The sequence below is a fragment of the Neodiprion pinetum genome, chromosome 5 (assembly GCF_021155775.2).
Source record: "Neodiprion pinetum isolate iyNeoPine1 chromosome 5, iyNeoPine1.2, whole genome shotgun sequence".
In the NCBI taxonomy this organism is placed as follows: Eukaryota; Metazoa; Arthropoda; class Insecta; order Hymenoptera; family Diprionidae; genus Neodiprion; species Neodiprion pinetum.
Genome location: NC_060236.1, coordinates 26914751 through 26935352, shown reverse-complemented (window position 1 = coordinate 26935352; position 20602 = coordinate 26914751). Strand labels below are relative to the sequence as shown.

Here is a 20602-nt window from a genome sequence, read left to right as displayed (position 1 = left end):
TATCCGGTGGCATGAGCGCTAGTCCATTATTCCCATTCGCTATTTTTGCGGACTCTTACAAGAAGCTTGACGAGGTTATTGTAGACACGCCTCTACCAGGAGTTGATATTTTGAGCGAGCACAAGATAGAGAGATAAGTCACGCCTGTCATTTTTAACACGGTGACATTTGAGGGCTTCTGATGCTCGGGTCCTCGAACCGAGTACGACGCTGTAACAACGGTCAACAGCAATTTCATCCATCCGGCAAAAGGTGGCAGACTCTCGGTCATTTCTCACGCGCTTAAAGCTGAAACCCCGTGTCAGCTTTTGATCGTACAGGGGCGCGAACGAAGAGACTTTTCCACGAGTTTGACTTTTATCTTGTTTTTCCACCCTTGATTTGATAAATCGACCAGATTTTAACCCTTGCAACGATGGCATTAATCGCCGCTGCGAAACCGTATGCATACATGTCCCTGTATTAAGCGCGGGGCGATGCATGAGAGGACCTCCTCTCCGTCCGATGAGGATACTCGGTGCAGGACGCAACGGTCATTTATAAAACGTTCAAATCTTGTTTAAAAGTCAACACTCGCTCACTTTTCACTCGGCTGGACACAACGGGATTAAATTAATGGCGGATTAATGCGGCGCGATCGCTCCACCGACCCTCGGCCGACCGACTATCCAGAAGGTCTAACGCCGCTTAATCAATGAACTCAAACTTATAATTCCACTGTGCTACGTACTACCAAGCCACCTATAAAGCGGGTGAAAAATATCCCACCGGCAGGAGGGTTTCGCGGTCTAAATGAAGAATAATGAGGAAATCGCGCGTCTCTTCCAGAGGTTCTCTGCGGAAGAAGAAAAAACACGAGAAACGAAATTCAACCTTTGTTGCCAGTAGTCGGGGAATCAGGGTCACTTCCGAACGTAAGGATAGTTTCCAGGTCAGCGACTATCATGGCGGTGGCAGTGCATCATCGTTACGCCAAGCAGTGCAGTAGAACGTTGGAGAACGCGTGCAAGCCGATCCATGAGCCACACCCAATGGTCCCCCAACTGACCCTTGGCCTGAGGCCCAAAGCCGAGTCCTGATTTACTGGCTGTTTAGTGTTTATACCCCTTTAACCCCTGCCTGTATTATAACCGTATTTAACCTAATAGCCCCGCATCCACGTTGCCCATTTCCATCCGAGTTGATCTAGGATCGAGCAGGACGTTTATGTAAAACAGCTGCGCGGCTGTAGGAGAGGTATGAGACTGAATACGTGAAAACGACACGTTTTATTTCTGAGAGGAGTTCGAATGACCAATGAAGAGAGCATCTAGGGTTCAGGGTACGTGTTGTGAAAAAATAGTTTCGGATCAAAGAGTGTGTAAATGATGACGGTGATGGCTTGACTCGATCTTTATTTCCTTCGGCAATCTTCGATTACGCTTTTTCTACGTCTCGATTTCAATCAGGTATGACTTTTTACTACCAAGAGTCAGAGCTGCCGCCGAGGCACCTGCGTGCAGGTACCATGACGATGATCCACTGCAACTACGCCCTCTTGACCAGGTATACACTGCACCGACGCTGCCACCGGACAGCGTGGTGACTCATACTTTAGCGTTTTTTATGGATTGCACGAGATGCGCGACAGACCGACAGAACTATACCGACTTTCAAACACAAGCGTACCTCGCCTCACATTCACGTTAGGTGCATTATGCTCTGTGGGAAATATACCTGCGATTCCGCCAACCGCTGCAGGGAGACGTCGAACAGGTTCAACGAACCTCCGCGATATCATTTTTCCTCTTTTCAGTCTACTTCCAGTTGACATGAAGCTCCAACTAAGTGCGTTTCGCGATTACGAGTTATAGGTACCGATATTGAAGAAAGAAAAACGCAGTCAATGCATGGTTCTACAGACGATCTCAACCTTGATCGATGGTTTGACTTACCCGAAATATGGTAGTTTTGACCATTTGTATGGTCACCTCGCGATATTTTCAATGGCTTATCTTGACCTTATACAAAGGCTAAGGTTAATTGTAACAATATTTTTCATCCAACGTGTGAACTTGTCGGTGTCCTTCGTAGTTGCAATTGGTACCCTAATTCGAAATTGAACTTTCCGGAACCAAGCGTTGCCCCATTGATGGCATTGCATGCATGCGTCGCACGATAGATGCCGCTGGTTATTAGGCAGCAAGGCGTAAGCTGAGGTTGTAAATCAGTGGTTAGCCGTTGCAGGGAGGACGGATTTCTCGAGGCGTTATCGGGGACCGAAGCCGGGCGAAATATCTGGGAACAGGAGGTAATTATGATCGGTGAGATACGTCAGGCGTAACCCTGCCGCGGTATTGACGTCCACAAATCACGGAGGCACCTCCTATCCCATATCTCTCCGTATACGCGACTGGAATCTGCTGCGTTTGTCGATATTCCATCAAAATCGAAGCCACCTCGATACTGTTCCGTTGGAAGACAGATTGGCGGGCTGCGAAAATCACGGCGAGAAATGAATCCGAGGATTAATGATAAGAAAGCAGCATTCAAGGTCCCCGTAAGAGACATTACGGACCGTTTGATTACACATGGAGTTTTGTCTTTTTAGTAAAACTATAAATCTCACCGCATCTTCGAGTCACGATCTTTCCGAACTTTTTGATCTTACGAATGTTTAGGTAATTTTCCCCCAATCGTGAGGAAGAACCGATTGTTTTTTGCCGCATCCAGTAACCGCTCGATTCCTGCCGCACTAGGGTAACTTGACTGAAAGAGTTTTTATTTGCGGTATACTTAGTAGGTACACAAGGTGCGATCGAATCGAAATGTTGAAACCGTCGAACGGAACGGGTCGGAACGTCTCTTTTTTAACTTCACCCTCGAGGAATCACCCGCAACCCATCTTTTTCCCAGGCAGTCTCACGGTCTAAGGTGCGGTGCACAATAAGCAAAGCGTAATTAGGACTAAACAAGTTCAATGTTCATTATCAGGTATTGCGGTAAAATTTACATCAATGAAGTGTAACAAACTGCATTTGGAGAACTTACGACATGATTGTCTCTACGCGTCATGTTATGGATATAAATGTCCGATAAATTAGGCAAAGGAATTTGACTTCAAGGTGTCTAGTCAATTACCACCAGCATGTTTCATGGAAATTCAGTTTTTTCGTTGCATCAATGCAGAATTGCGTCGGCAGTGAATTGATAATGTTGAAAAACGATAAGTCCAGTTCTTACGGTGGTGTTGGTTGTACAGAATTAGTTCTCTGATTACACCGAGAGTAGGCTTGAAAGTGAAGTATCCTCGCCTTTAGAGCTGAAAAAAGTAGGAGCAATGAAATCAGCATGTTGAAATTTTCAACGACTTGATTCGGTGAGGTGCAAAAAATTAGAGACTCCGTAGTGTGGGAAGAAGGATCCTCCGCGAAGTCTTCATGGGTTTGCTTGACTGTAGACGCAGCTACCAGTGATTCGGCAATGATTCACCGATCCCTGTAGATGGCCTCGATGTCGAATCTGTTCCTGTTCACCACGTCAGCCTGAGGAAAATATAATACAACAAAACAAAGCATGTAAATAAGAAAGTTTCCGACTACCATAAGCCGGTCGTTTATCAGCAGAGCAACGCAGGCAGGCGGTCCGCGTCTATAACGTTGCGGTTTAATTACCCACGCTTAGAACCTGCAGAGTCGAGCAAAGGACGAACGGACACCTGTCAGGTGAACGACGAGCACATAATCCCGACTGGTAATTGCATTTCGAGAATATATTATGTGGCTATGGGACAGAGGAGCGGTGCATTCGACAGACGAAGAGAGAGGGAGAGGGATGGAAATAGATTACGGGGTGCCTACAGAGGCTTCGCGGGACGGATCCTCCGAGCTCCAGAATGCCGGACAGATCGACGTACGCCTTGATACGCGAGCCGATATGCCCTGCATCGGGTGCGGGAAGGCTTAACCTATTAACAACGATATAGGCACCTATCCTGCGGCCCCATCACGCGTGTGACATCAAAGCCAAAGGCATTGCTCTGCCCGGGAGTTGCACTGCCACGTTGATCCACCTCGAGGCGAACGTCGGTCCTCAGCTGCAGCTCATATTCCCGACGGCATGGTAATAAGGCATGCCCACCATCCGCATCGACCAGTGCAATGCTGCTGACGATGCTATTGAGGCTGAAACACTTTCGATACAATTTCAAATACAGTGCAAAGACGAAGAGATGTACATTTCTCAGGATCCAGACGCTTTTCAGAATTGTGGTTCCACGTCCATGCACCGTGCGTGACAAAGATCTCAGTGTGGACCATAATTTAATGTCTGATGTTCGAATCTGAATTGACCATAAAACTTGGTCTGTGGTAGTTCACTCTGGTTGATTTTGGCCAGTGCTTCCGATGCAGGTGGGGCTGAAACACTTTCAATCCTGTTTCAAATACAGTGCAAAAGATGAAGAGATGAATATTTTTCAGGATCAGACGTTTTTCAGAATTGTGGTTCCACATCCGTCCACCATGACAAAGATGTCAGTGTGGACTTCTACGTGGACCACAATTTAATGTCTGATGTTGGAATCTGAATTGACCATAAAACTTTGTCTGTAGTAGTTCACACCGGTTGATTTTGGAGAGTTTTAACACCACTGTTTTTGGCAGTATGGGTTTGAAGATTGTCGATTAGACCGAGGACAAAGATATTTAAACGTGAAACTAATCCCACGATCAGATCTCTTCAGAGGTGTGCTGTGAACTTACTTCGTGCGTTACGAACGCTGGTCGAGGTTACCTATACCTATATTACCAAAAAATTTGCATACCCGGTTTGATTGAGAGAAGGTAAACAAGTGGAAGAGAAACCTGTTCTCGACTATTTCCCAAGATTACTTGATACTCGATTCACCGCCGTTCAGCACGAATCAGCAATCAGTACGAATAATGCACCAGCTCAGCGAACACGACAAGGCTGTCCTCAACAGCATCTTCAACCCTCTGACACCGCTGGGCGAGGCGGTATTTTCTGAGGAAACAAATATTGACGAAGAGAGTGAGTTGAAAATAAATATCGATAAGCAGGCATGCGCAATGTTTCTCAGATCGATTGCATCAAGCAAAACTTGACATTTCACAATCTCAAGCAAGTATCTAATGATTCCAAAATAACGTTTCAGCTCAAAATTCGGAGGAGGATGTTTTGACACCGGAAATTGCAGAGATACACAGGCAAGCGATTAGCGAAACGGAAAAAGAAAACCACGATGAAGCACGGAGACTTTTCGCGGTGGCTTTGAAAAAATCTCCAAACTCAGTAACACTTCTGAACGACAGAGCTCAGTGTCTCAGATTAGCGGGACTGGATGAAGGTCAGCATTTACATTTGTTACCGTAGGACTAACAACTACTAAATATACTTTGTTTTTTGCTTATTTTGGTATCCGTCTTACGCAGACGCAATGAAGGACTTAAACTTGGCTCTGAAATTGAGCAACGGTCGAGGAAAAGCCGGAAATCGCGCGCTTTGCCAGAGAGGAATTTTGTTAAGAAAAAATGGCAAATTGGACGAAGCCAGGAGGGATTTTTCGGAGGCTGCAAAAGGCGGTTCGAAATTTGCTAAAACTCAACTTGTCGAGCTTAATCCCTACGCGGCTATGTGCAATCAGATGCTGAGAGAAATGACTGTGAAATTAAGCAATCCTTGAGGAATTTATCGTACAGTCATTACATCTACGAAAATAAATTCATGGATAATCGTTCAAAAGTTTACAAACAAACTACGTTGTTGTCAATGTTTCTAATTAACCAGTGAATTTACATAAATGTAAACGTTGTATGTATTTTTATATGTGTTAGCTTTCAAGCTGGTAATAAATAAATGAATTGGTCAAAAGTCGCTGTTTTTTGTGGTCCAATGTTTTTTATTTTCGCTTAATTGAGAAAAAAATTAAGGTAACAAGGATTCGAAGAAAAAAAAAAAAAAAAAAAAAAAATGTCCGACCGTCAAACGAATTCTGGTAAAAATATAGGTAGCTATACGTTACATTCGGGACACCAGCGGTGAATCTCGTTAAAGCCAAAGCTTTATCATCGGCTATTAAGTCCTTATAGCTATAGCTATATGATGGAAGTGAACTTATGCGCAGCGCCGCAATCAGATCCCGGGATACAAGTCAATGCGGTATAATCTCTACCATGCGCGTTTGTGTCTCTCTGTCCCCACACGCGGTTCGTGTGTGTAACGTATGAATCTGCAATATCGCGCATCAGCGGTCATCAACCTACGATAAGGCCGATATCTTTACGCAATATGGTGAAATTCATTTCCCTGTGTCTGCAAAAAAAAAAAAAAAAAAAAACTGAATAAAGTGCAAGTGATTGAATTTTTGACGCGTTACATGACAAACAAAGTAAAGAAAAAACGTGCGTCACATCAATCGATGAAAAGATGCAATTCAATTTTAGAACCTAACTAGACTATAGATTCTTTTATTATTATTGTTATTGTTGTTGTTGTTTTTATTACTAACGTTTGTTTTGTCAAGATTGAAATAAATCAATTCATAGATTATAATTCACAAGCACTAATTACACAGGTCAGGAAAAAAAAAATAAAAAATTCTCTTCGAATTTGTATTTAAATAAATAAATTTTGATTCTATACGTAAAATAGTAACCCAAATCTTCATCTATCACCTACAAAGTTTGCCTTTGTCTTTTTTACGTTGATCAATAATCACCGGTCAATACGAATTTTGAGTCTATTAGTGTCTAGCTGTCAAATTTTGCTTTTTTAGAAACCAGAAGGATATTTCGAATTTTACGAAAAATTACTTACTTTCGTAAACATTTGTTGTAAATGACAATAAAAAAAATTTCAGTTTCGCATTTGAATCACCTTTATTCAAAAATTCAAATGTTAAAATGAAGTTTATTCAATTGTTACTTGCAATAAGTGTTGAGAGAAAATTGGTAATTTTTCTTAAATACCGAAACATCATTCTGGTTTCTACAAAAGCAGACCTTGCCGAAAACAATTTTTTTTTTCATCAGGTACCAGAGCCAAACTTATCCATAATCCGACGAGTTGTTTGATTATCATACATTTTCACGCACAAGAAAAACAACGACGAACGTATTTACGACTATTTTTTCCCCTCATATCGACCAATCGACTCATATCGAATATATCCTTTATTGTTCATTTATTTTTCCTCTCCTTTATTTCACTTTCGTACCGTAAAATCACTCGGCAAAAATAATCGAAGTAAACCGATTTGGGAACCGCTGCTGGAGGTGGACTCTGCAAATGCATAGGTATATACGTACATACATGCATGGTTTACGAATAACGCCGTAGAGCACGGTAGGTATGTTCTGTGCATAGAAATGGCCCATCCTCGAGGAGACTGCTCCTCCGGCAGATATAACACGAACGCAAATACACGTGTATGTGTATATATAAATGCATAGCGTGGGCAAAATATATAGCTTTGTAGAAGATAACAGTGATTTCATTAGCGCAAATGAACTCCGCCTCACAACGACTCTGTACCTATATGCTGTACATGCGCACAGCTATACACACACATACATACACACGTTTGTATGCTGCATCGCGAGTCTGATTAAAGCTCATAAAACTTTTCGAATCTCTCTGTTTTTCTCCCTCTTTCTATGCTCGTTCTCTTTTGCTGCGCAGTAATTCTTTTGTGACCTCTGCAGCACGGGGTTACACTTCCGCGTTAAGATATGTATATGTGTGTGTCTGTGTGTGTGTGTTTGTAGGTGTTCATGTTGTATTCGAGAACTACCCAACCGATTTTGAACATAATTTTAATCTGCGGTTAGTCGGAACGTCGGAGCAAATTTTAGGCGACATTTCGTTACAATCGGATCGATATTTTCGGAGATATAACGATAATTGTAAATCAAGTCCGAAGGGAATGACACACGCTTATGCTGATTAAACTCTTGCAAATAGAGCAAAAGTTATGTTCAAGAAATTTCAAGGTCTCGGTGAGCTCTACAAAAAAGTTCCTGAGAGCGTATTGCTAGGTTTGATAGTTTTTCAAAATAAAATAAGAAACAATATCGAGGAACAGACATAATTTTGAGAGGAGATACGTGATCGAATTCTAATTAACGAAGCTTAACCCGATAGGGAAATAACTCGATATTTGAGCGACACGATAATTTTTTGAATTGAATTAGTTCTAATTAACTCATGCAGTTCAACTTGATTCGTTTCAATTCATGAATTTCAATTTTTTCTATTCTTATAAAAAGTGCAATTCATTCCTTTGTATTTTCTGTTGATATAAAATAATTTTCTGTAAAATTCAATAAACAGATATCTTTTTCTCCGTAAACTAATTCAAATCAACTCGACTTAATGCTCCATAATTCAGATATTTCTAACAATAAGTTGTTTCTCATTATTTCAGTTAATTTCCAATAATACAGTCGATTCTCAGTTAATTCTCATTATTTCAGTGATTTTTTTGTAATTGAGACGATTTCGTTATTTTTCATCAGTTCATTTGGTTCCCATTAATTCAGGTGAATTTTTCATTAATTCGCAAGCCTACCGACGCATAAGTTCAGAGAGTTGTTACCCCCGCGTGTTAACCTCATCATTAATTGGTCGTAGAAACGAAAATGCAAATAAAATTTGTCATCAATGATTTTCGAAAATCTGTGAAAAGTAAACCGTAACCCTTGTATCGTTTTGCATACCACGGTAGGTTATAACACCGAAATAACGTTGAGAATAATGATTGCCGTCCGCAATGGATATTTGTCAGTTTATAATTGAAACGTGCTGTAATTTGCGAGAGTGCCTCCTCTTCCTCCCTGCCGTCTCTCCTTCTTCCCGCCAACACACCCTCGGTATATAACCACGCTCAAGGAGGGACGTATAACCACCATCGTTGACGGAGGTCAGGGCGAGGTAATACACTCGGTAACAATAGTCGTTATACCGGCGTAAAGCACGTTGTGAATATGAAATGTAGAGGAGAGATCAACCGGGATCAATCGACGATAAGTAAGTTAAGATATTTACAGTAATTAGAATGCGCGAATTCGTTTCAATTTACGATTCGTCGCATCGATTCCTCTGATCTCCTTCGTTCGCTCGGGGTAAAAAAAAACTATTTCTTTACAAGCATTTAACAGAGATGTGGAAAATTTTTATGTGCAATCTCGTTTGACCCTTTAAGTCACGCGTTATTGGGCTGAATCAACTTTTGTAACAAGATGGTGTTTTACGGTTTTTGGGGTAGCTGATCACGAATCTGAAATATGATTTCAAAAAATTCAAGACGCCTGATACACAAAATGGCAGGCGAAAATTTCAAGTTTAATTTAATCCGGTGAAAAAGCGGTGCAGTGGTTTTGGGGGTGGTTGGTTACGAATATGAAATCAGATTTTGAAAATTCGGTATTGCAAATCCAATCAGCGACCCCGAAAACCGCTAAACAGCGATTTTTTTTATCGAATTTGAAATTTTCGCCTACCATATTGGATCCGCTGTCTTGAATTTTCAAGATTAGATTTCAGATTCGTAATGAACGACCCGAAACACTTGTAATTTATGCGTAAAGGGGTAACTTTCTCGGAATGAATGATTCCTTCCAATTAATTTTTTTCTAACAATAACAACTTACATTACATCGCAATAATTACCCTCGACTATTGAAGACTTATTGGTATTCTATCAGAAATAGCAAAAAAAAAAACCGCAAAAAAAATATGCTGAAAAGAATAATTACCACCACGACTCAAAGGTTTAAAAAAAATTGGAATTTGAAAATTTGAAAAAAAAATTTTTAAAATTTCACGCTAATTCTAATACAGCTCATTTTCCTAATTCTTGAATAAATTCGAGTCACCTATTTTTCCGATCATCCAAAGCAACTAGCGAGAAGTAAAAAGCGGCATCGCATTTTCGTACAATTTCAGCTCGACTAACGCACGGCCTTTATTCGAGATCACGCAACAATTTGGTTCGGAGAAGGGGTGAATTTTGACTCGAGAATGGGATGAAGAACATCGGTTAATTATACAAGAGACATAACCGATGATTGGTGATCAGACATCCCTCGGGCGGGCGCGACGATCACGGAATGCAATGGTTAAGCTCAGAGTTATTGCTGCTGGGGATCACCATTAAAACTGGGAATATATATATATGTGTGTGTGTGTGTGTGTTTGTGTATGTATGTATGTATACGCATGCATACCAGCGCGTAAATATCAGTGACGTGAAACCTCGCCCGAGCTAGATTGTCCCCGGACCTGCGGATATTTCACCGCTTAATTCCGCTTTCGATGTTATATATGTGTAACAATACCTACGATGAGAAAAATTTCATTTATTATAGTAACTAGAAAAATTGAGTGAAACAGGTATCGTTAAAAAATAATGTTTCAATATTGTTGGAATTATGAAAAACGAGGTACGCGTAAACATTTTGCGCTATCGTCGATCCTTTTTTGATAATTGCAACGCAAAATCGGTTTCTGAGGTTTACTCTACTTTTTTTTAGTTAAACAAGGCTTTAACGTCAATTTATCGCAACGGTTGCAAGAAAATATAGCAACACCGATCGTAACGAGAAAGATTAGTAACGGATACTAGACTTTCCTGTAACGGCTAGAAAACTAATTTTCATTTTCTACCTGGAACAATATTTTTCCATTGTGGTAAAAAATGAAAATAGGACTGAGCGGTAACCGGAACTAAAAATTTCTCTCGGTGTGCCTACTTCATTCACAAATCACTCTTCGAGGGGAAAAATAGAGGGTTGCGCATGATATTTTGATAGAAGCAGATAATTGTTAAACAGAGTGACCAAAAATAATTTAGTCGCATTTTGATTGCACAATAATTGTAGAAAATATTGCAGGTTTAAAACTACAGCGATACGACGTCACCTAAATAGGACCTAATTATCAATTCATTGTCTCTCTGCGTTGGACGGCAGAGTGAATAATTATTCTTCTCCTTTTGACTTTTCGTTTCTCTGTTTTCAGAGAAAAAGAAAGTTATTGTAATTACTCTGAGAATGAGAACTTGAGTTTTCACTAGAACTCGACGTTTCAAGGTCTAGAGTCATCGGATTTCAATGATTTTGGTCTCAATCGACGCGGATTTTCCAAACTTAGAACTGATTAGATTTTGACTTTGGTCGGTCGACCTCTTTTTCAATTATTTGAATAACAAAATTCCAAAATAAAAATGACGATATCTCGAGAATGGATGAGCAGACTCGAACGAAAATTGGTACCGTTTGGTTTTTGGGGTCACTGATCACGAATCTGACGTCAGATTTGCAAAATTTAAATTTGGCGTATTCAATGAGCTAAAAAAAAAAATTAAAATCATTTAGATTTTTATGAAAATTAGCAATCGTCGGTTTGTTGGATGGCTGATCACAAATCTGAAGTCAGATTACGGAATCCAAAATGACGATCCAATATGGTGGAAAAAAAATCTAAAAACATTCCGATTTTGATTAAAATTGGAAGTCTGAAGTTCTTTGGGTCGCCGATAACGAATCAAAGGTCAAAATTTGTGACAGTGTAAAATAAAAAAAAAAATCGTCATATTTTCATGTAATACGTTATCCGAGAGCTTTAAAATAGTTAATCAAAAGTACGAATATGTAGTTCGAAATTCGAATCAGATATTCTTTTTTTACTCTATAAAATTGGAACCAGTCTACGGCCAGTCTAAAGCCGCTTGTTTCAAATGTAAAGACCGAATTGGTGAAGAAGAGAAAAATTCGAAGAGTAATAACGTCGCGTGAAAAATAAACAAATTTTCATTGCGCAAATCGAGCCGGTTTTATGCCCCCATTAAAAACCGTGCTTTTCCCCCACGCCCGGTGTAAGTTATGAATTTACGTACGTATCTCTCGGTACGTTCAATATTTCTTCATCGTGTGAATAACGTGTATCGAGGCCTGATGTATGCACGGAACGAAACAACGCGTTATACGGTGGGTGCCTAATAAAGACAGAGCTCGAGTGGTCTGTGCCAGGCGGTTTATCGTTGAACGAAATTAAACGGTTTACGAGCAGCGAACAGATTAGTACGAATGTGAAGTTTGCCGGGTGTCGAAAGGGGCTCACTACGCTTAGCACGGGGTGATGCACTCAAATTATGACCTCCGTTTTCACCGTGTCGTATACGTTGTAGAAGACTATTGGCTTTTAAACATGTTCAGGAATAAATAATTAATACGGTGCTTAAATTCCAGTTTGAATAATTTAAACTTCGGTACGCGTTTGTTGTAAAGAATATTTTCAAAGGTTTGTCATTTCAGAATGAAAATTTTAGTACCCTGTGATTAATTAAACAAATAGCCAGTTGTTTTATTTCAGAGTTTGAATAATTTAAATTTCAGTACATGTTTGTTATCAAGAATATTTTCAACGACTTGTCATTTCCTGATGAAAATATTTTTAACCTGTGTTTAATTGAACAAATAATCAGTCTTTTTTATTACCCTTCAATTTCCAGACAATTTTTAACAAAATCAATTGCCCATTTTTCACTTATTGTCAAAAAATGAAAACAAAGCCTACAAATTGCCCACTCAAAATAGTCGAACAAATTCCCTGACTTTTCACAGAATTTTCTTGACCAATTTCTAATTTTTCGCCAACTAAAACTCTTACTAACAATGCCAAATTTACTATCACACAAATAAAGCTCTGAATCCATCCGTGCCATTCGAAAACACTCCGTCGATCTATTTAATAGTCACGAAACTGATCACACGGAGAAAAACTGTACTTAAAATTTTTCTTCCGCATGAAAGAATTTTCAATCTTTCTTTTTCCATAACGCGATAAATTTCACACGCTTTTCCCTGAACAGCGGCCACTGTCTCCTGGCCAAAATATAAAACGAGCAATCTTTCTTCTCGATTTATCTACCTAATTTTTTATTTTGAGTCTTATTTTAGGGTAAAAGAAGCTGAAACGAAATTTGAAACACTTGCACTGATTCCTAGAACAAAATGCTAAATGCTAGTTGTCGTTTTTCTTTTTTCTTATTTTTTTTTTGTTTTGTCCAAATTTGAAGGTTCTATTTTTCTTCTATTTTCCACATCAATCCGATTTCCTGCTACCCTTAATCCAGATATTCCGTGTCCAAATCTTATTACAAGTGTGCCAGGTATCAGGTAATTTTACAATCCAAGCGACGCGGATCGAGGCTAGTAGAACTTAGCGAGGAATTCTTCGGCCCTTAATTTATTTCGTTCTTTTTGCTTGTTCGCATCACGCTCCTGCATTTTCACCCTCGAGTAGAGGATCGTTTGACATGCCTGGAGCAACCGAGTGTCGCTCGGAGAGCGAGGGTTCGGGGGTTTGATACGTCAAATTGAAGTTATTTTACGCACGCGATAGAGCTTTGGCCCGATGAATTTTGGCGCGCGGCGATTCTTGAATTATTTAACGTATGAGCCGTAATACCTGGCCCGCGAGAAATCACGATGATTAACTGCGCCATGGTCAATATAACAAATGGCTCCAACGACAAGTGGATCTGATGATCTTTTAATAAACCTTAACGAGCTTATGCCCTTCCTGCACCGGTTATGTACTTATGCTGTTGTTACTGAATTCGGTTTATCGTTTCTGAGATGCAGGATTACACTCTTGGCCATTTGCGCTTCTTAAACAATTATTAACGTGTTTGTTACACGACGTTTCTTCCGACACATGGAATATCAATCTTTAGTAGCGATCCCGATGTTTCCGACTCCAAAATCTCAAATTGAGAAACATTGTATCACTTTGCAATCATTTTTGTTCTCCGATTAGAAAAAAAAAAAAAAAATAGTAATAATTTCAGCTAGTCAAGAAATCGCGCGATAAAAACATAACTCGACAATCCAAAGGTGAACCATCCGCGAGAATTCAAAATATCTATGTATACAGATTTTATTTTTCAGTCTCCAACACTCCACTATTTTTCTTTTTTTGTTTTTGTTATTAAATTTTGTTAGTCAAGCAACGTGAAACATCAAACAAATTATAAATCGTCATTCGTTCACCACAATGAAATATATTTGTTACAAAATTTGTATAATCGTTAAAAACGTTTATTAACTTGTGCGATTTGAGGGGAAATTTAAAAAAAATTTTTTTTTCAACCAAACAAAAAATAAATTTACCTGTCTAATTAGTAGCCGCGACTTTTTTTCCCTTCCAACCAGCGTAACGAGGATAAAAAGGTTATGGGAACATGCATGCATGTCCGTCTACCTGCTACCCGGGGGCAATCTACCAGTATTAAATTAACCCTTCGCGCACGCATCTATATAATATACCCTCTGCGCAAGTTCACCCCTTCGGACACGCCATCGTAGAATTCCCTGCATGGGAATCGCCTCGACAATCCAGCCTGCAAACACCCGTAAAACTATTCGCAATTCTGTATCCTTATAAAGGTTCCCCTAATTGCCGCAGTGATCGCAAGGCGGCGGGCTTGCAATCAGGATCAAAAGTGAAGATGTTAAAAGTGTGTCGGGAGAAAATTTTTTTTTCAAATAAAAAACGAAGACACTTGTTAACAGATTAGAAATTTTTACCATTCAAATTATTATTCCGATTCACCTTTTCTTCACTGCGAAAACTTGGTGAAAGAATTGTTTCTGCAGTGTTAGAAAATCGAATCACCTATTTCATGAATATTTTACTTAACGGTTTACATAATTCTGTTAAAAAAAAAAAGTGAATAATCGCCTAGAAAAAAAAAAAAGGTGCATACCGATGACCCAGATCTACGATTCAATTATACGATACAACGATCGAATGGAAAGAACATTTACCCTGAAAATATCCAACTTTTAAATTGACAGTAAGTTAATCGTTACTGCGAAAATTTTATCTCGATACCTGTATAAAATAGTGGCAATTTTTAAATCGTAAAACAAATATGCACGCTGTGAAATTTTTCTCGTGTTGTTTTATTGCGTAGTGGGTGTGCGGTTCTGTTCCCGTTTTTTCTTTTTTTTTTTCCCCCCGTTTCGTTTGTTTTCCTCAAGTTACCCGTCAATTTGGCGAGCAAACGTGCCATTTTAACGCGGCGAGAAAGAAGGGGGTAGGTCTATCGGTAAGGGTGAATGCATAGTCGGTCCAGGTCACGCGGGATGGGCGGAGGGATAGGCGGATACGCGTAGAGCCAACTCCTCTCCTCTCCTCTCCTCTCCTCTCCTCTCCTCTCCTCACCTCTCCTCACCGGATTGCACTTAGCTGATGAAGTGCAACCCGTGTGCGCGGCGGGCAGGCGGTAGGTAAGCGCATATACGAAATTGCACGCAACGAGTAGAGAGACGCACACAAACTACGGCAGGCGAAGCCATCGAGGGTTGTCCGTGCGTGCGTTGAAGGCTGCGTGCGTGCATGCGTGCATCGTGCAGTATCCGCGCCGAGGGTAAACCCTTTATCATCCCGCAGTCAATTTCAGGTCTAATTATTTAACCGTGAATTATAAACGCCTAATTGAATCGCCTGGTGCCGAGACAGAGGGAGAAAAAAAAATATCATCCCGTAACCAGCTGCGATCAACAGTTCAATTCCGATTTTATTTATTTATTTATTTGTTTATTTTCTTTTTTTTCGTATTCAATCGAAAACAAGGATCAACCAGCCCTCGGACTTCACGTTTTTACACCGCAGGTTCCAAGTTCACGGAACAAACAAATATTAATATCCAATTCGGATTTCGAACTGAAAATTTAGAATCGTGATTCACGATTCAACAGCTCTCGGATACCATATTACATGTAAATATAACAATTTTTTAAATTTGATTTGGATTCCTTGTCGGTGATACAAAAAACCTCAACCTACTAATTTCTACCAAATTCGGAATATTTTTGGAATCTTCTTTTCACCATACTGGATTCACCGTTTTGGATTTTGCAAATCTGACCTCAGATTCGTGAACAGCTACTACGTAAACCATACGGTACCAATTTTCATTCGAATCTGTTCATCCATTCTCAAGATATCGTCATTTTTCTTTTGGAATTTTGTTATTTAAATAGTCAAAACGTAACCAGTTCTAAGTTTGGATAATTCGCGTCGATTGAGACCAAAACCATTGAAATCCGATGACTCGTTACCGAGATATCGTCGGACAAAAAAATTGATCACACACATACAGCGTCCATCCTAAAGTTGTCGGAGGTGATTCTCTAGGCCTTGAAACGTCGAGATCTAGTGAAAACTCGATTTTTCATTCTCAGGGTAATTACAATAACTATCTTTTTCTCCGAGAACAGAGAAACGAGAAGTCAAAAGCGTGTGAACTTTTCGCAAAATCACTGACAGGTTGAATCGCTATGATTTAACGTCATTCAAAACTGGAAGGTCAACGCAGAGCTTTGAATGCACCGATTTCGATACCGTCTCCTTATCGTTCCACTTTATTCGACGTTGTCATTCTACCAGCAGTAACGTTCGATCATACGGTATGTATATTCGACTGCATTCGTTGCCACGATTTGCACAGTTAGTAATCCAATCGCCAGTTGCACACGTACCTAATATCAGCGTGAACTCGTTACCTTGAAGTATCCTGCCCTGACGATCAAGGCTCCCCTCCAAATCCCATCGCCAATTGTCTCCGGATGATTATTGGTAAACAGTGACCGGCAACAACAGAGTAGTAGGCGAGAGAGAACCAACACGTTGCAAGACGCTCGAGCAACGGAACATCGACACTTATACACAGCACACTGTATCAGACACTTGAGACACTGCATCACCAATGCAACCGTCGATCAAGATTCCATTATATTCATTCGAAATCGCGGGTTAGAAATTATCGGCGTCCGTTCACCACCGCCTCGAAATCAAGACTGATCAAGACTGAATTTCGAACTGATGGGGTGAGGCGACCTTCTCGTCTTCAGGAAACGGTCGACTTTGTTTATGTTTCTATACCAAACGGTAGAAGCATCGATAATCGATACCGAGGAAACGATAATTTCACAAACGTAGGTACTGTCGGACACTGTTGACGAAGCGTTACGATCGTCGGGGTTGCGAATGGTGCGTGATTCGATCACGGATACAGACACATGGCTACAGTACCGGAATATTGACACAGCCACACGAAAAGTGGCTTATCCGGTAGACGGATCACCGTGCCTCTAAGTTCTTGGACATGCTAAATCCTAATCCGGTGTCAAAATTGGGAGTATTCCTGAATGAAACATTCCTTCGTCGACCTCGAACATCGCAAGATTTTTCGATACACACGTAGAGTGGAATACTCCATGTATAGCTGAAAACCAGAGAGTGTTGGAGCAACACCGAGACCGGAATCGGATCTCTTTTCGTGTGCCTGTGCAATATCGTACCTACCCGTCGAAATAAGTACCCACAGATCAGCTTGTTCAGCACCACGGCACGATAATTGCTAGCGAATGTAAAAACATCCTGTACCCGAGCACTGCATGCAGGACCCATTTATGTGAAAAGTGTGTACGCGGGGTATATTATATAATTACATTAATTTTGACCTGAAACGGTGAAATACGCATGGGGTGGATGTTGCGCGACAGGGTTTGAGGGTCCTCGGGGGATGGCGGTAACCGATGATTAACTTTTGTCTGGTCACGTGCCGGCAGTATTAACCCAGCCATTATCGAAGCCACTGCCGAAGGTCCGCGAACCACGGCCGTTTGTTTTCTCTTCAGAATCCGTGCACATTGTAGGTGTACACCTCCTTTGTGGACTAAAATTACACCGCGTTGAAGTATTCCGAGTGCCGTGGGTTTCCTGATTATGGTCATACCGCACAGGCGCCGCAGCTACGCAACTGTGTGGTTATAAATAAATGCACCAGCTTATATCGCATGCGACCGCTGTGCCACGGTAAAAGTCCTCGCAACTGCCCAGGCTTGACATTAGCCACATTATATTACCGGGGTTGACTTTGGGGCGGGACGGACACCGACTCTCTGTACGCGCCTATCCTACACTGACGATGAGACAAGTTTACAGAACAGAAGCCTCTGCTCAAAAAAATATACTAAAGATTGTAACGTAAAGTGTTGGACAAAAATGAAAATAGTCAAGGACTGAGCTGTAACCGGAACTAAAAATTTCTCTAAAAGAAGTTTTGCAGTGGCTCGTAACTTGCCGTTAGTTTGTTAAAAATCGAGATCCCTTTTATGGAAAATATCGCTGTACTGTATGGATAACCTTTCACGCGGTGAGAACCAATTTTTTACCTCCTCTCTATCGTTTTTTACATAGTTTTATTTTTCCCCCTACACATGGCCACTTTCCAGTTGCATTATTAACCGACGATACGTTGGTACGCGTTCCAAGGGTTTCTGACCCGACCTTCGATTCCACATTCCAAGTACAGGAAGGTCATGAAAATGAAGAGAAACTTTTTATTCGGCAAGAACTTTTCTCTTTCATCACTGTTCCACTATTTTTTCACGATTCGTGTTTAACGCGAACCTGTCAACCATTATCGACCCGCGATTGACGGTGTACAATTTTTTCACTTTAGCACGACTTTCGTGGAAGTCGCTTTTCGAATGTTTTTTAAACCACCGACACCAAGTCTAAGACGAAAATTTCAACACTAGATTCAACGCAAGACGACCGGTTGAATAAAAGATAAGCATGATGTCATTTTGACAAAAGTTTCTTGACGCACAGTTTTTTTTCTTAGCACAATTCCTGCTTACGATCGACTTTTAAACAATTCTTCACGCACTGAGAGAAATTTTTAGTTCCGGTTACCGCTCATTCCTTAACTATTTTCTAAGAAAAAAGGATCGACGATAGCGCAAAATGGTTACGCGTACCTCGTTTTTCGTAATTCCAACAATATTCAAACAGTTTTTTTTAACGATACCTGTTTGACGAATGAAATTTTTCTCAGTGCGACTGATTTGATCCGTTTGTAAAATTTCGTACAAGACAGTCGCGCTTAATACAGTTCGTTACAATGGAACAAAAGTTTGCGTATCTAGGTTACCAAAAGTGGTGCAACAATAACAACAATAGCAGGAACTTAGAGAATCTCGAGGATACGGGGGCTGTTCTATATCACGTGACCTAGTTGCGCAGAGATTGCAGGAGGAGCTACAAACGCGTTTTACAAGCTCCATACATACCATTGTCACGTTCAACGGGTTGAGTTGAGTCGGTTTATACGGGGAGAGCTAATGAGGAGAGGAGGGAAAGAGAGTTCAAGGAGCGGGAGTGTGTGCTGCGTGGTTTACATACGCTGTAGGAGAGCCATGGAAGCAATGCCTGTTCAAGCCTGCATTACACGAGTTACACGTGCGGACTTGCTTAATAAAAATAACTGATAACTAGCCATGTAGCCATGCATGCGTCGTCTCTTATCGTCGTCTGACAAAACTACGCTGCGGCTATAATTAATCATTCTTCACAAATGGTAGGTAACGTATCGTAATTGCGTATACGTACGTAGATTAACTGCTGAACTTACAATCGTAGCAGTCCAAGGAGAAAAGGAACGCTGGATTGATTCAATGATGCGAGTAACTCCTCCAGCCCCCCCCCCCCCCCCCCCCCATCGACCACCTTCGTTCAATGACTGCAATGGAAATCGCGATTACTGCACCATTGACTGTCCGATTGGAATGAAGAAAAAAAGAAGAATAATCCATATATATATATATATATATATATATATATATATATAAAGTGACTTGACGTCACTTTCACATTGACTCGATTACACTTTCAACTTTTTTTCATACCGGCACAATTCCAACTCAATCGTACGAAGCAATTTTGACTCTACTGGAGGAAATGTGTATAGAAAATTTCACTGGATTTGATTTTCAATTTTAAGTAAACTATGAGTGATTTTATTTGTTATGTAATGGAATTGGAAATGACATTAAAGAGGATATAAATATCGAATTGAAGCATTAATCTTTTTTTCTTCCTCGAAATCTTGTAAGACTTTCAGGTTTGTCTGATCATTTGTTAACTATATGAGAACACGGAATGAAGTTCGCATTGAAAACCCAGTTTGACCTTTCTCAAGTTGGATATTCTAGGTTAATTCAATATGGCGGATGAAAACAATCTAAACAGTTCAATTATCATAAAAGTGGATATCCCAAGGTTTTTTTGGTCCCTATAACCGCAAATTTGATGCACCACCACACGAGTTCATAATCTTAGAAATCGTTCGACGCACTGAGAAAAATTTCATTTGTTACAGTAACTGGCAAAATTCAGGAAAACAGGCATCGTTAAAAAAACTGTTTGAATATCGTTGGAATTACGAAAAACGAGGTACTTTTTTTGGTAATTGCGACGCAAAATCAGTTTGTGAGGTTTACTCTACTTTGTTAGTTAAACAAGGCTTTAACGTCAATTTATTGTTGCACAAGCATTAAATTTTCGCAACAGTTGCAAGAAAATATAGCAACAGCGATCGTAACGAGAAAGAACAGTAACGGATACCAAACTTTCCGGCAACAGCTAGAAAACTAATTTTCATTTTCTACCTAGAACAATATTTTTTCGATCGTGGTAAAAAATGAAAATGGTCAAGGACTGAGCGGTAACCGGAAATAAAAAT

At 40.3% G+C, this 20602-nt stretch overlaps 2 protein-coding genes across 2 annotated transcripts in view; one reads left to right on the top strand and one right to left on the bottom strand.

The window, feature by feature from the left end:
* Positions 1 to 3360, bottom strand: part of LOC124219289 (uncharacterized) — a 42088-nt gene extending 38728 nt beyond the window's left edge. Inside the window, exon 1 of the mRNA XM_046626636.2 lies at positions 3223 to 3360. The gene's annotated coding sequence lies outside the window, so the exon portion shown is untranslated. The remainder of the gene's footprint in view (positions 1 to 3222) is intronic.
* Positions 3361 to 4873: 1513 nt separating this feature from the next.
* Positions 4874 to 5871, top strand: LOC124219290 (tetratricopeptide repeat protein 36). Its single transcript, XM_046626637.1, has 3 exons — positions 4874 to 5031; positions 5156 to 5347; positions 5433 to 5871. The coding sequence occupies exons 1-3, from the start codon at positions 4923 to 4925 to the stop codon at positions 5681 to 5683; spliced, it is 552 nt and encodes a 183-aa protein (XP_046482593.1). The 5' UTR covers positions 4874 to 4922; the 3' UTR covers positions 5684 to 5871.
* Positions 5872 to 20602: the final 14731 nt, after the last annotated feature.

What these genes read in the sequence shown, in the direction of transcription:
- LOC124219290 (XM_046626637.1), top strand. Translation starts at nt 4,923, where the DNA reads ATGCACCAGCTCAGCGAACACGACAAGGCTGTCCTCAACAGCATCTTC. An exon ending in AACAAATATTGACGAAGAGA is followed by an intron (nt 5,032 to 5,155) that starts GTGAGTTGAAAA and finishes ATAACGTTTCAG; the next exon opens with CTCAAAATTCGGAGGAGGAT. An exon ending in ATTAGCGGGACTGGATGAAG is followed by an intron (nt 5,348 to 5,432) that starts GTCAGCATTTAC and finishes CGTCTTACGCAG; the next exon opens with ACGCAATGAAGGACTTAAAC.